Below are 15,828 nucleotides of genomic sequence, written 5' to 3'. Positions count from 1 at the left end.
AGAATGGGACTTTCCTAGAGACAGCACTGTTCTTACTTTGACTTGTCTTCTCTTGATGTACCAGCAAAATCCAGTTGGGTCACAAATTCATGCCGGTTTTGACCTACTTTGTATATTTAAGACTGACATTTCTAGAGTTCCACATTCATATATAGACAAAGGTAAGTTACCCATGGGTAAATTAAGGTAGAAATCAGTTTGTAAAATTAGGCCTATATTTGCTTCCACAGTGAGTTGTTCGTTCATTTGCCCAATAACAATTGAAAGAAAACTAGAGGAGATGAGAGAAAAGAGAGCAATGGATCCTGTCCTCATGTAGCACAGTCCAGTTAACCCATTAGAACAATGTGGAGGAGCTTTTAAATATACTATTTCCCAGGCTCCAATTTAGTTACAGATCCAGGGACAGAAGGCTTAGTAACAAGCATTTAAAAATCTCTCCAGGCTTTCTGATATGCAGCCAGGTTGAGACCCATTGGCTTAGCCACCCAGGGTTATGCAAGAGGCAAAAGCAATGAACTACAATTTGATTTTTCTAATGAATACACAGAACATTAATACAGGATCCACCAAAAACTATTCTTAAAATATTTGGTCCCAATGCCTTTACTTTACAGTACAAAAGCCCTCGTTTACAAATAATATCCCAATTGTCAATTTTTTACATTTAAATTAAATGTCTCAAGTAACCCAAACAAAAACTGTGACAGATTCCAGTATGCAATATTCATATAGACAGGGATGATACATTTCAAAATCAGAGGCAAAATATTTATCGTCTAACCATACAAATGATCAGGATTGTTAAAAATTTACACTAAAGAATGTGAACTTGCACACGAGTTGCCAATAATCTTGAATGATCTTAAAAACACAAGGCTTGTCAAAAGACTACTTATTCTGCTAGATCTCATGGTTAGAAGACGATAACATAAATTTTCTCTCTTCTAAGTTGTATTACTGAAGGAATAAACAAATTTAATTTGCTAACTCTTTGGAGTTTCAATACTACACAGAATATTCTAATTAAAAAATCATTTTACCATATTGAAGTGTGCAATACTTGATAAACAGATGGTTCAAGGTTACAAATTTATTAACTTGTAGGGCTGCCAGATAAAACAGAAGACATTCAGCTAAATTGGAATTTCAGATGAACAACAAATGACTTTAATGTTAAGTATGTCCCAATTATTGCATGGGACATAATTACACTACAAAATGATTCTTGGTTTGTCTGAAATGCAAATGTACCTGAGGTTCTTGTATTTTTATTTGCTAATTCTGCCAACCCTGTTAGCATGATGAAGATTTTCCTAAATATTAAAATCCACTTTTGTAATTTCCAAACTGTTTAGCACAGAACCCAGCACTCTAGGCACTTGCGCCACATTTCATTAGACATGGGATCAGGTTTGGAATTGATGCAGTGATACGTTAAAATTCATAGTCTCTAAGGCTTCACTTATTTGTTTGTTTATTTATTTATTTATTTGACAGAGATGAGGTCTCACTGTGTTGCCTACACTGGTCTTGAACTCCTGAGCTCAAGTGATCCTCTTGCCTCAGCCTCTCAAAGTGTTGGGATTACAGGTGTGAGTCTCCATGCCCGGCCAGTCGTCATTTTTAAGGGAAGTCCAATCAAAGTCCTATCTATCTAGCTTAAAAATCCCTTTCCTTCCTGTCCCTAAACCCTGTGGCTTTGTTTGGGAGGCAGGCATCCTTATAGGTTCATAGATCAGGCAACTATTTTAGGCCCATAATCTTTATGTGAAATTCGTTTTTCTTTTAACAGCTTTATTGAAGTAGAATTTGTACTCAAAAACATAGCCCATGTTTAAGCATTCCTTTTGATGAGTCTGGACATACGCATACGTCCATGATACTATGTAAGGTAGGAAGTGTTTAGGATATCTGAATATTCTGAATTTGATAGTGGTAACACAGATTATATAGCATATATTATATGACATTTCCAGTGAGATTTGGAGCAGTACCCTCTAATCAAACATGTTACTATTTCTGAAGCTGTTTATGAATATTCAACCTTACAAAATGACTTTTTTCCCCCCAGGAAACTTTTCAGACTTTGGAATTGCAGAGGAAAGATTATAGACCTATGTCAACAAATAATGATTTTTGAGTAACCAACCGTTCTCTGCCTCTGAAGAGGAATATCCTATATTTCTTTCTTTCTTAGATTTTTTTCCTTTGGCTTTGACATTTTGATCACACAATTGATCAATGTTTACCATAGAAAAAACAAAAACTAGAAAATCAGAAGCTCAGGACTTATGTAATCAAACAACTACCAGAAAAAAAAAAAAAAAAGCCTCAATCTGGAATCCTATTGATTTAATCCGTAAATCCCATTATACAGTTCCACTTCCTCTGACCAGGGAGCTAACTTTGAAATGTAAGAAAGAGGCACGGGAAGGGCTGGGTCCCTGCTGCACACTGACTGTGACTTGGCACCTGTTCTGCACTCAAGAGGCATTAACACTTTCCTGAAGAATTTTGGGCTAGGCTCACTGTCTTTCCCTGGCTCCAAAGGAAGAATGGGGAGGAAGTAACAGGTACTTTGGCAAGAAAATCGTGGGAAAAAAGATTTAAACATTTAACATGCAATGGTATACGCTTACTGGAGAAACATTAGGAAGTCAAAGAATTTAAGATTTCACTCAGGAACACGTTGTATGGCACAGAATGATTTAAGCTTTAGTTCAAAACTTTAAGTGTGTGTCATATGTTTAAGCGTGCAGGCTGGGATGGCTACAAAATGTAACAAGGTATCTGTGTGAAGACACACAATATTTGTCCTTAGAGAAAAGGACAGTTTGAGATAAATGATGACCATCTGGGTCACGGGAAGACCCTTCAGCATGTCCATTGAATCAGAGCTTTTCTTAACCATTTTATTTAATTTTGGTACAATTGACTTGGTTTTTGTATGCTAAAAAGCACAGATAAAACAGATAATCCAGAAATAGAAGAAACTGAAAAACTATTTTTAGTTTCAAATGTTTAATATAACTAGAAATAGACCAAGACAGAAAACCTACACAAACAGATGCACACATCCATATCTTCTTAGCCATTCCCTAAGATCAGGCTTTGCCTTGGAATGGGGGTGGGGAGTAGAAGGGAAGGAAGCCAGTTCCACAGTCAGGCCTTTGCCCAAGCTGGGCTTCATGGTGCTAGCGGTTTCCCTACTCTGTCACCAGGCCCATTAAATGAAAACAGTTTGTTAGACCAGAGGTCCCAATCTTCTTTCACTTGCTATAAGAAAATGTGATGTCTCTTTGCTTACTGCTTCACCAAATAAGTATACCCTCCAGGTTTACGTTCGAGTTAGACCCTTGTTTAAGCTTTATCAATGTTCAGAGTGGCTGCATCTGTGATGTGGCCACTATCTGAGAATACAACCAGCAGGTGGCATGTATCTCAAGGTCAGATGGAAACAGGCTTATTGATGTTCTTAACAGTGGTACCCCTAAGGGTAATAAAAGGCCACTGCAAGAAACTGCTGCAAAAATGTTCAATAAATACCCAGTAGAACAAACTGATTATATTTTATATTTTCTATATAAGTATACCTACGGTTTATATTTTATATGGTAACATATAAATAAATACAAATCATGATAACTTACACTGAATGTGCAAAATAAAATGCATTCCTAAATCAGCTAAAAGAGGTAATACTAAAGACCAATCTTCAGAGCCAAGAAAATAACATCAGTAATTTCATATCAAGATTTGAATGCTGATGGCTGGGCTTGGTGGCTCACGTCTGTAATTCTAGCACTTTGGGAGGCCAAAGCAGGCAGATCCCTGAGGTCAGGCATTCAAGACCAGCCTGGACAACATGACGAAACCCCGTCTCTACTAAAAATATAACAATTAGCTGAGTGTGGTGGTGGGAACCTGTAATCCCAACTACTCGGGAGGCTGAGGCAGGAGAATCACTTGAACCTGGGAGGAGGAGGTTGCAGTGAGCCAATATTACGCCACTGCACTCCAGCCTGGGCAACAGAGAGAGACTCCGTCCCAAAAAATAAAAAATAGAAAATAAAAGATTTGAATGCTGAGGCATTCTGATGTATTATTAAACCTTTTTCCTACGGCTCTGGCCTTGTCTCCAAAATTCTAGAGCCAGGCTTACAGGATGTACTATCAACATCTGAATCGGAGCTTGCCCAACGGAGATATCTTTTCAGGTTTTGCTTTTCTCATTCCATGGTTTATATCTGACCACAGCAACAGGTGTATGGAAAAGGAAACACGATCCCTAAGGGGAAAGGCCACTTCCTCCTTCTGTCTTACGCTTTGGCATGATGGGCCGTGTGACTACAGGCCTCCTGGCATGTGCACACGGGCGGCCCAGCCCAGCTGTCCTGAAACTTGGCTGCACGTAGCTATTTGGCAGGTGTTTGGCCCAGTGTTTTGCTAAGGCCCAGCCTGGACTAGCCATTAGCAGGAAAATCCAATAACAGTATTCCCAAGCACACTGGGCAGTATCCTGGCACATGCTATGGGCTGGATAAACAATGGATCACAGTGCCCTAGTGCCCTCCTCTATTTCACAGGCTACAGTGGGACATAAATGTCTAGTAGGCTCAAAACAAACATAACTTATAAAATGTTTATCTGTAAAAAGAACAACAGACAAAAATCTAACTTGAACTGGAAAGGTCTAGGAGGGCTTTTCTGAAAAACTAACACTGATCTTGAGCCCTGAAAGACAGAACCAATGAGGCATGGAATATGGGGAAGGGAATTCCAGGTAGGGGAAAACAGTATCTGCAAAGGACTGGGGTTGGGGGAGGATGAATCTTTTAACAAATAGAAAGATAGAAAGGAAGGTGACTGTGAGAGTGCTGTGAAGAATGGGAGGGTGGTGACAGAAAGGCTGGTGACAGATCACACTAGGAATTTGGATGCATAATCAAGCACAGTGTGATACAAACCACAGTAATATGGTCTAATTTCTTCTTTTTAATCACATTGGCTGCTGTGAAGAGAATGGATTGAAGGAAAGCAAGTGGAAGTAGACTAAATAAGAGATTTTCATAATAGAGAAGAGAATGCTGTTAGTGGACATGCAGAGATGTTGAAGTAATTGAGAAATAAGTTGGTAATCAACTGAATGTAGGGATGATAAGGAAAGACGTGTCAAGATCAATTTCCAGGTTTCTGTTGAACATACAGGTGAATAGAGATGCAATTTCCTGGTTGGAAAAACTGGAGGATTGAGGGTGGAGGGTGGAAGGCAAGGGAAAAGATAAGATCAAGAGTTCAGTTATGGGTGTGTTCAACTGGAAATACCCATGAAATATCCAAGTAGGGATGTCAGGTAGGCACAGGATATGAGTCAGAATTCCAAAAAGGGGTTATGAACTAGAGAAATCCCTGATAGTCACCAGCATACGCAAGTTATTTGAAGCCATAGCTATAGAAGCACGAGGGTACAAGAGAACTGAGTTCAGATCAGAGATAAAGAGAAAGAGGTAAAGGGAAATGGATGGAAAACCAGAAGATTGTGGTATAGAGAGGCAAAGAAAAGGGAGACAGTGAAGAAGTGCCAAGAAAAAGAGCTGTCCCCTGTACTGAATGCCACTCAGGAGGCTGATCCTGAGGGGACTGAAAAGCACCCAGCAGGCTGGGCAGCACTGAGGTCTTCAGTCGTCTTAACAGGAGAAAATCAGATGCAGGAGTAGAGGTCTAAGCCAACTGGAGTGGGAAGAATGTTTAATTGGAAAATGAAGAAAAGGAGACAGAGTATAGCCAGAAAATTGTTTAATAAGTTTAGCTATGATTAAGAGGAAAGAGATAAGGTAGTAGCTTATTGTTAATGAATAAAGTAGTCATTTATTTTTAAAATAGTAATATTGGCATGCTGACAGTAAAGAGAGAGAAACTGCCCCCAGGGGGTGAGGGTGCAGAAAGACTCAAGACCTCAAGAAGGTGGGGCGGGATGACACCCAGAGCACATCCAAAGGGACTGGTCTTTGATGGAAGGAGGGAGCCCCCGTTCATTGTGAGAAGATGGGATGCTTCTGATTTCTCTGTGGAGCAGGTGGTAAGATGACCTCTGAGCCAGAGGGACGAAAGTGGGCCAGGGGTATGAACAGAGTGTATGAAATAGCTATGTCATTAAATAGTGGAATACATTTATTTGAGAAACATAATAACGTTTTTGCCAAGCTGTGTTGAGTCTCTATTTGAGTTTAGTCGTCAAGAATACGTAGTAACATCATTTAGACCAGTCTTTGTTTCCACTTCCCACAACCTCTTTTGGAGTTCCTCACTCCAAGCCGGTTTCTGCCATTTTTCACATGATGTAATGACAGACAATAATCCTACCTTCTAAGACCAACTAATTCCCTCACAGTTGTATGAGCTCGTCCTATGCATCAACCCCTGTTGTCCCCTCTCTGGTGCACAGCCTCTGTCAAGTCATCAAAACAATATTAGGAAGGATGGAGGCAGCGTCCTTGCTTGTTTCTGCCCATATTCGTAGAATTCCATCTGAGAATTCCACCTTAAGAATATAACATAACTTTCCCTGGGAAGTGAGATTTAACATTGGCTCAACTTGCTTCACTTTTGTGTAGAATCTGATACTAATGAGAAATAACACAAATAGAATCTGCAGGCCATGCCATATGTGAGACACACAAAATAAATAACTACATGGATTAGGATGGCAGGAGGGTTCACAGGGAACATGATACCCAATTCCTCTGTTGCATGAGTTTTCCAATATGACATAAATAGCAATAAAACTACTCTACTATTAATTTAATTAGTATTTACTTGACAGCAAAATATTAACACAAGACATCTGACGTCTCCGATGAAGGCTTCTTGCAGAATCTTTGAAAAGCATAGCCATTAACTGAATCCTTCAGTACTGCAGACTTAGACAGTCAAATCTTTGACTTCATTTTGGCCTTTTAAGAAAAATACACCCACTACCCGAATACTACTTAAAAGTCTAGGGACAGAATGAACATACATAAAATTTAATATGAAAGGCCTGTGCAGTTTAATTCTGACATGCTGACAACCAAGAATTGACATGTAGTATTCAATTTGACCTTTATTTCTGACTATCGCTTTGAGCTCATTCTCTGGCACCAAGATCAAATGCCCTTATTTATAGGTCTTAAACAAATAAGAGCCTAAAAAGGAAGTCACGTTCAGCAGAAATACTTTCTACACATTACCACCAGAACTTACTCAAACTAAAAAATTTTTCTTTTTCTCAGTTTAGTGGAGAACATGTTGAGTAAGGAATAATGTGTTAAAGCTTATTTGCTTTTTCTTTCTCAAATTGGAATTTTATTTTTAGTTTTATTAGAATTTTATTTTTAGTTCAGCTCTAACTAACTCAGAATGGGAGAGGAAAGTAATGTATATTACCCAGAGGAAAAAAACACATAAACAGACAAACTAAAAACCCAACTACCATCCTGAATTCTAAAATCTGCCAAGTGATTTTTCATACTTTCCCTAATAGATATCAGCCACCATTCAGGTTGTGATCCAAAATGTATACACAGGACCTTTTCCAAGATAAGTGCCAACTGTGCTTCACAGATAGCTTTCTCTTGGCAGTGTGTGAGGACTACCCCCAGAGGAAAATTTTAGAAATTCCAATGCATTTGTCAAAAAGTAGTGCACTTGCATTGAAAACAATAGCAAGGCAAAGCAGGTGAGATGGATGGCTCTCATTCATCTGTTTAATAAACAGAAAAATGAAAAGAAATGAGGCAACCCTATTTGAATTTGCTTGAGCCATCCCTACAGGGCAGCAGTGGTAAAGAACTTCAGTATACTAAAAAAATTACTTAAAAAACACAATGGAATCAGAAAAGCAGAAAGGCCGATGAAATAAGCAAACAAACAACTCACTCATCTCAAGTAGGATAAAGCTGCCAGGAATGTCGGCTCACAAATTATACGAGCTCTGCTTTCTCAGCATCAGCTGCCCAGTACCTGGCAGTTCTTAGTTTCTGACAATGTACGATCTTAGGATTTTTCTCTAGTGCCACTGTCTCCAGGAACATGACACACAAATCCAAAACCACAGTAACCATTCAACATTTAAATTCAATCAATTGGGACCACCACTTTGCCCATAAAAATTGCATCGAAATATAATTTTCTTTTACCTTGGTCTTTTCACCAACAATGTTCTTTTCCAGTTCAGCTATTTTCCGGTTTAGATGATCCAAAATCTCCTTCTCCTTCATAAGTTCAGTTGTTTCAGATTTCTGTTCTCCATCCAAAAGAGCACATTCCATATCCAACTAAGGACACAAACCAAAGCTCAGAAGTGTTTCACCTTTGGGGATATTCTCAACTGACCACCCTAGAGATACATTTGCAACAGCTACAAATTTGTAAAATTAATACTGTAGTAGCCAGATCGGGTGCCTGGGAACACTCCAGAGAGCCCAGGTGAAATCAGGATTCCCATATAGGAAAGCTAGAGAGCCTAGAATATACTCACTAAAAGAACTAGTTATCTTATCACTTAACTTTTCTACTATAATCCCTCTTCTGCTCACTTCTCAAGGATATTTTGCCTATTTGCTTCGGCTCAAGATCAAGCACAAACCACCATGGGAGCAGCCACGTCTTTTTTTTCTTTGTCCCTAGAGCACGGGAAGAGAAAGTTACCCGAGCCCAGCATGTGAGCTGTGCATTCCTCGCAATGCCAGCAGGAGGGGCTTCTAGCATCTCCACGCAAGACAACAGGTGAGCAGTTCCCTAACCACTTAAGGGCCTACTGGTATCATCTGTAAGGACAGACACACAGATCTTCCCTAGGCAGAATTACGTGCCCCTTCTCATGCCATGGGGGTAACATAAAAATTGCCACTGTCTTCTATTGTGGTTATGCAATATGTGTCTGTCTGCTCCCTGCTGGTTTCCAAACCTCTAGAAACCTGGATCTATTTTTGATCCATGTGTGAATTTCATCATGGTGCCAATGCGATATCCAACTCACAGTAAAGCATGTTCAGAAAACATTTGCTGCATTTGACCTTGAAATGTAAATACAGGGCACCTCAGCTGACAGATCCTCTGTTAGGTCAGAAAGCACATACTAGTCAAGACAAAGTTGGTTGAAGATTCATAAAGTACATTAAAGAGGGCTTAATATGTTTAGCTCATCTGGTCGGAAAAAAAAAAACAGCAAAAAAGGAATGTAGAAAAAGCGTATTTTTACTCTAAACAGGGAACCCACTGAATAAATGGGTTTGCTTATGTTGATGTCTATGTATCTGGACTCCAAAGCCTGTGCGTGAATGAGTAGCAATATTTTTAGGCTAAAGGAAAGCAAGAAAAAAGGGAAGAGGGTAAAAAAGTTTACCTCTCTGTAAGATTCATCCATCTGATCATTTATGTCTTTGATTTTTTGTTTAAGCTCCTCGAGGTTGTTCAGAATGACCATCCGGGTTTCTTCCATTGCAGCCAACTCCTGAGATCTCTGTTCTTCACTTATACCCTCTGGGGTCTGCGATTAATCAATACAGAAATGGATTATTCACACTTCAGTTCTAGAATTTCCCAACTTGACTTGTAAACCATCCACAGGTCTAGTGTTTCACAGTCTCCATGCCCATGTAGATTTTAAAAGCATCCCTGAAATTGCACACTTGGAGCTCTGATGTGTTTTCCCCACATTATGCCATCCTCAGCAGTTAGGCTCTCAGGAGAGTTCAGACAAACCAACTTTAATTCATCAGTGCATATCCTTTTGAAGCTAAAAGAACTAAGAGATCACACAGATAAGAAAGGTGTGGTACATAGAGATTGAGATGACTTCTCCAAAGTTATAGAGAAAGTTCAGCATAACAGAGAATTAGAACTGACAGAAGACTTGTGGCACCTTCCTCTGGGATCTCTTGGGCATGATGCTATGGTCATTACAAGCACAGTATTCTCTCCCATCTTCCAGGAGAGGACATCTCCTACAAAAGCCTCTTGAATCTCTAGGCATACTCTTCGGTCTCGCTGCTAGGGTTATCTGCAAATGAGCATTCAGGCTTACGTATTTCCTTTCCAACACAAGTTAGAAAAGCAAGGGCACATTACTTTGGGGAGCCATAAAATGACTTAAAACTACACACTCAGTATTAAATTAAGTGATGTTTCGTTTTTGTGTTAGTGCACTATTTCCTCTCTTTGTCCTATAGACCTTCTTGCTATATAGCATCTAAGACAAACCCTAAAACAGGACACTGGCCACCATTTGTAAAATTATTTCATGGAAAAACTGGTTCATCGGCAAGAAATAAGAAAGTCAAGAAACAAATTAAGTGCATAGTTACACTCCTGAATGGAGCGATGACAGATGCCCAGGGAAGAGGGCAATATTGTAGATCACACACACAGTCAAAATGTGACTATTTATTGTTCAAGAAGAGAATGGAGTGAATTACAAATAGCCTCTTCTTTCTAGAATTTCAGGTTAGTTATCTTGGATATCACCTGGTAGAGACCAATCTTTCTATATATACTATATAGTTAGTATGTTAGCATGAATATATTATTTATTTAAATTATCCCTTTTTGAAAAAGTAGTTTTTTTGGATCAGCAAGTCAATAATTATACAGTTTCACAAATGAAAATTGAAAACAGCAGTCCAGTTGAGTAAATTATTGAATATTTGTCACTAATTGTTAAAAAAAACAACTTCGAATTAACCCTCCAAGAAAACCCATTAAGTTTAGTATACTTCACTAGGTTCACTTAATGTATTTGACACTCCTGATAATACATTTAAGAAGCCATCCATCATGTCATATTCTGTACTCTATTCATATTTATATTCTTTACTCTACTTTGTAGCTTTTTAAAGTGATTCAACGATTCAGCATTTAGTACCTCAGGTTTGTTAGGACGAAGGTAAGCAGCTCTTCCAAGCTTTGACATTTAGCCCTTTAATTGTCATCTTACATGCAATATCTTATCAACTAATAAAACAACTGTTGACCTTTTTATCACAGACAATAAAGCTCATTGTCTAATACTAAGGTGCCTGTTTTAAGCCATGAGGAATGCCTGTAACAGTGAAATGGCATTCCAGAATCACTGTGAGTAATCCTAGCAGGAAAGCCTCACCAAGGGCAGTATCCTGTTCAGTCAAGATTACATATTAGGTTTCTACTTCCAACATGGCTTAAAGTTATCTCTCTCACAGGTGGAAGCAAGGCATTAAGAAAAACACACAACAACAGAACAATCTGCAAAACTCTAAACTTTACAAGCATGTAGGGGGTAAAGATGGTTAATAGTGGGAATCACCTGCATAATTCAAAGTTTTTAGAAAGTTTATCACAATAGATATGTTTAATAATAGGCAACTTAAGAGTCTGTTTAGAGCAATAAATGCCATCTAGGAAACGTTTGTGTTTTTTTTTTCTAAGTTATTTATAAGAAGCAAAATCTCCAGGAAGTATTCTAAAACCGAACGCTTTATGATAGAATGGGGGTGAGGACAATGTAATCTCATTTATTAACCAAATGAAACCAATAGAAAGCCAAGGTGTGGTAGCCACTGAGTAGCTTTCAGTTTTACAGTGACAGAGAACATTGTAATTTTAAACATATGCCCTTCATTTTAATTTCTCTGGGAATTTTTTTTTCTAGTAATGGACAGGAATCTACTAACAGTGACGTGTTTTAATAAGTACATTACACATGTATGTGCATCCTCTAATATGTTACCTTTGGGGAAACTTGATCCACACAGGAAAGAGGAGAGATGTTAAGGGAAAAGACACTTTCTGCTTGCCCCTTTTTCACAGATTTCTTCTTAAAACCCTTTTGCAGCCAAAGGAGAGAGGGGTGCAAAGGACTCAAAAGCAGAAAGATGAGCCACTTTCCAGACAACTTTTACCTCAAGAGGTGGTTCACAGAGGCCAACTAAAATTAGCATATTTCCAAAGTCATCTGCATCTGTGTTACATAAAGCAAGTTCTTGATCGGTAACTCTCAGGTTTCCTAAATGTCATTAAGATTGTTTTGTATAGTTAAGTCAACTTACAGTGTTTTTCACACTCTTCTCTTCTCCATTTATCCCTAAATCGATTATTAACATTGTACTTTGTTAGGCAAATACTCCAGTGTGGAAATTAATTGAAGAGAAAGAGCATGCGAAACAAATAGGAGGTTTTTTTTTTAAAGAATTTCCTATTTGCTGTCTCAAGTTAATATCTAACTTCAGAAAGTAATAAGTAAAAAAAGTGTTTCTTGGAAGCCATCAGCCTCCCTCACTTGTACTCTTTCTACACTGCTGTGTGGTAACCTGGGTGTCCTTGATGTTTCCTGCCTCTAAAGGATGCAGAGTCTTGCCTCTCTTGCAACAACAGATGCTGCACTAAGCTTCAGAGGCCTCCTATTCCACAATTACATGCTTGAGCAATTAAAAACATCTGCCAAGATCTGCTCATGTACACACCAACAGCATTCTTGTCATAGCCCTCTCCAGGAGGAAACCTGTCTCCCAAAAGATAGTCTTTAGAGAGAGCATGCAGCTTAATGTTTTTAACAAAAAACTCGCAGATCTCCATAAAGGAAGAGCTGTGAAAAGATTTAAAATCAAAAGGAAGCCAACGGTTTCTAAGGAAGCCCAATGGCTGATGACGACAGCTCAACTTTTCAAGTGATGGGTCATTTACTGTGCCTGAACAGCAACAACTTCTGATTCCTCCCTGCCCCAATTTTCTTCCCTATCCTGGTTTCTAACCAGGAATGTTCAGAACTACTCTCCATTGAGAATTAGTAAGGTAAACACCGTCACTAGCAAAAAGAAGGGATGGGTAGGGCTCAGTGGCTCACTCTTGTCATCCCAGCACTTTGGGAGGCCGAGGCAGGTGGATCACTTGAGGTCAGGAGTTCGAGACAGGACTAGCCAACATGGTGAAACCTCGTCTCTATTAAAAATACAAAAATTAGCCGGGCATGGTGGTGTGCACCTGTAGTCCCAGCTACTTGGGAGGCTGAGGCAGAAGAATCGCTTGAACTGGGAGGCAGAGGTTGCAGTGAGCCTCGATCGCACCACTGCACTCCAGCCTGCGTGACAGAGCAAGACTCTGTCTCAAAAAAAAAAAAGAAAGAAAGAAAAAAGAAGGAATTGTTGTCCAACATGTATTCAACAGTCCAAAGTCCTGATGTGTATGATGGAAAAACTCACTATGAAGATAATGATTTCTGACTAGGAACATTCAGTTCAAAAGTCTTGCTGTAGCTAAACAAACACACAAACTCTCCTGAATAATGTCCATGTGATAAATTACTGCCAGGATTTAGTACCATGACAGTATCTTTCTCTTCAACAGTCAATGTGTCCTTCTCTTATAACAAAAGATTAACTAAAGAATCTCACAGTTGAACTTAATAGTAACTGTGAATTAAACAAATCAATACATTAATCCTACTTACTCCTAAATAAGAAAATCCACCTCGTGAATACGGTATCTGCTTTTTCCTCCTATTTACTATTTTTGTTATTCTAATAAAATTTACATCTTTCATTGTAAGCTCCTTCAAATCATTTTTAAAAGAAAAGTGGAGAAATTTAAAACCTAAATTGTTGTAGAAAAAAATTCTTAACCTGTGTGAAAAAAATGTAATAACAAAAGATTTCGGGGTTCTGAGTCCTGTAGAAAAAGAAAAAGAAAAAAACATTTAAAAAGATTTTTCCTTAAACTCCATTTAATAAATCCTTAAAGGACAACTTTTTTTTTTTTTTTTTTTTGAGACAGGAGTCTTGCTCTGTCGCCCAGGCTGGAGTGCAGTGGCGCAATCTTGGCTCACTGCAAGCTCCGCCTCCCGGGTTCACGCCGTTTTCCTGCCTCAGCCGCCGGAGTAGCTGGGACTACAGGCCCCCGCCACCATGCACGGGGAATTTTTTGTATTTTTAGTGGAGACGGGGTTTCACCATGTTAGCCAGGATGGTCTTGATCTCCTGACCTCGTGATCCGCTCGCCTTAGCCTCCCAAAGTGCTGGGATTATAGGCATGAGCCACGGCGCCCGGCCAAGGACAACATTTTTAAACCAACATACACAATCAGAAGACTAAGTAGTACTTATGTGTACAAATAAATCTTTTATGTCCAAAAAATATAAAGTCAAAATAAAGACTACTTATGATAAAAGGCTAATCTGCTTACCACAAACAGCTCTTACTACTCAGTAAAATACAAGACAAATAAAACAATTAAAAAAATGGGTGAAGAACATGAATAAGTGGGTCAAAATTACAAATAATAACTAAAAATATGAAAAGATCCCCAATTTGATGCATAATTAAAGAAAAGCAAATTAAACTTCTATCAATTTGGCTAATTGAAAAATTTTGACAATATGCAACCTTGGCAAGTATATGGAGAACAAGGTGTGCATATAAACTTAGTCAAAGTGTCACCTGGATATATAGGCTCTTTTTTTAATATGGTCTTTTGGAAGTACAGTTTGGAAATATTGAGTAAAATGGAAAATACACAAACTCTTTGACCCAGCAATTCCACTTTTAGTAAGTGATCCCACAGACACATTTGCAGAATTGTGCAAATATATATATGCTACAATATTTGCTGCATATGGATTTTATTAGCAAAAAAACCTGAAAATAAATGGTAGCTTCAAACAAAAGAAAAGCAACTGGTCATGAAAAAGAACGAGGTAGAGCTGTGTATACTAATATGCAAAGATGCCCAAGGCATTTAGTGAGGGAAGAAAAGTACAGAACACTATGTATGTGTGTCTGTCTGTCTATGCCTATAACAGCCATATATACACAGAAAATATTGGGAAGACAGGTAAGACAATTTTAGCACCAGTTTTACACCTGCTTATTACTCAGGTGCACAATTGAAAGGGTGCAGGGAGAAGAGAAATGTTCTTTCTTTCTACTTTCTGTGCTGCTACATTTTTTTACAGTGCAAATTTGTTACTTTACAGTAAACACCCTAATTTGCTGCACCTTGCTCAGCTAATGACCTCTTAAATTGAAACTTCACTGAAAACATCCTGGATAATCAGCATGATAAAATCACCAGTTTCCATGTCAAAGCATATGTACAGCCCTAGGCCTTAAATCCTAATGTCTTTGCTGGGCCAACATTACCTTTGGTAGGATACTTAGATAAGAGGATTCACTGGAAGCTTTCGGAAAGGTGGAGGATGGTGGTGGCGGAGTCCGGGTGAGGTCGCTGAGTAGTTCATCATTCCTGGTGCTCCTGGGGGTAAAGAAGCTGGCACTGCTCTGAGTGAGACTCCCACAGCTTGCCAAGTCTGCATCAGGGAGGGAGTCTTTCCGGTGGCACCTGTATCTTGTGTCAGGGCTCAGGAGGGCTTCTTCAAACACAGACTCCTCATCAGAGAGCTGCAGCTTCTCAAGCTCCTTGTTGATTTTCTGCACATCTGCCACAGTGGTCCCAGCAGATAAGCGACTGTCAGGCTTTGTGTATTCAGCACAGAGACTGAGGATGGTCTCCAGACGCTGTCTCTCCTAGAACACAGAGAGGAGGGGGAGGTCAGGGAGTTTGTGAGAATGAACACAACTCCAAATAAAAAGACTGAAGAGGCTGGGACAACTGGTGATTGCATTCCTTACATAAACCCACAAACACTTGGCTGGTGATGATTTTCATAATCTTTGACTGATGCATTTAAAGATCCAGGTGAAATGGGGTTTAACAATGCCCAGCTTTCCTGCCAAACTCAATTCTGGCTTCTACTCTCTCCCCTTTATGGGTATATCACAGGCTGGCCCTAGCACACATCAGCACTCAGTAAGTGT

The 15,828-nt window shown here is 39.1% G+C and overlaps 1 protein-coding gene across 2 annotated transcripts in view; it reads right to left on the bottom strand.

Annotated features, from left to right (window-relative positions):
• The window catches only part of PHLDB2 (pleckstrin homology like domain family B member 2), a 122,197-nt gene that overhangs the window by 48,160 nt on the left and 58,209 nt on the right, over positions 1-15,828 (bottom strand). For both annotated transcript variants that reach the window (XM_030940849.1, XM_030940852.1), the window contains exons 3-5: positions 15,154-15,537; positions 9,389-9,532; positions 8,181-8,318 (exon numbers count right to left, since the gene is read on the bottom strand). In XM_030940849.1, coding sequence (XP_030796709.1) covers positions 8,181-8,318; positions 9,389-9,532; positions 15,154-15,537 — 666 coding nt within the window. The remainder of the gene's footprint in view (positions 1-8,180; positions 8,319-9,388; positions 9,533-15,153; positions 15,538-15,828) is intronic.

This window comes from Rhinopithecus roxellana, chromosome 1, assembly GCF_007565055.1.
Source record: "Rhinopithecus roxellana isolate Shanxi Qingling chromosome 1, ASM756505v1, whole genome shotgun sequence".
Classification (NCBI taxonomy): Eukaryota; Metazoa; Chordata; class Mammalia; order Primates; family Cercopithecidae; genus Rhinopithecus; species Rhinopithecus roxellana.
The sequence above is the reverse complement of the archived record's forward strand: the minus strand, read 5'-3'. Positions and strand labels throughout refer to the sequence as shown.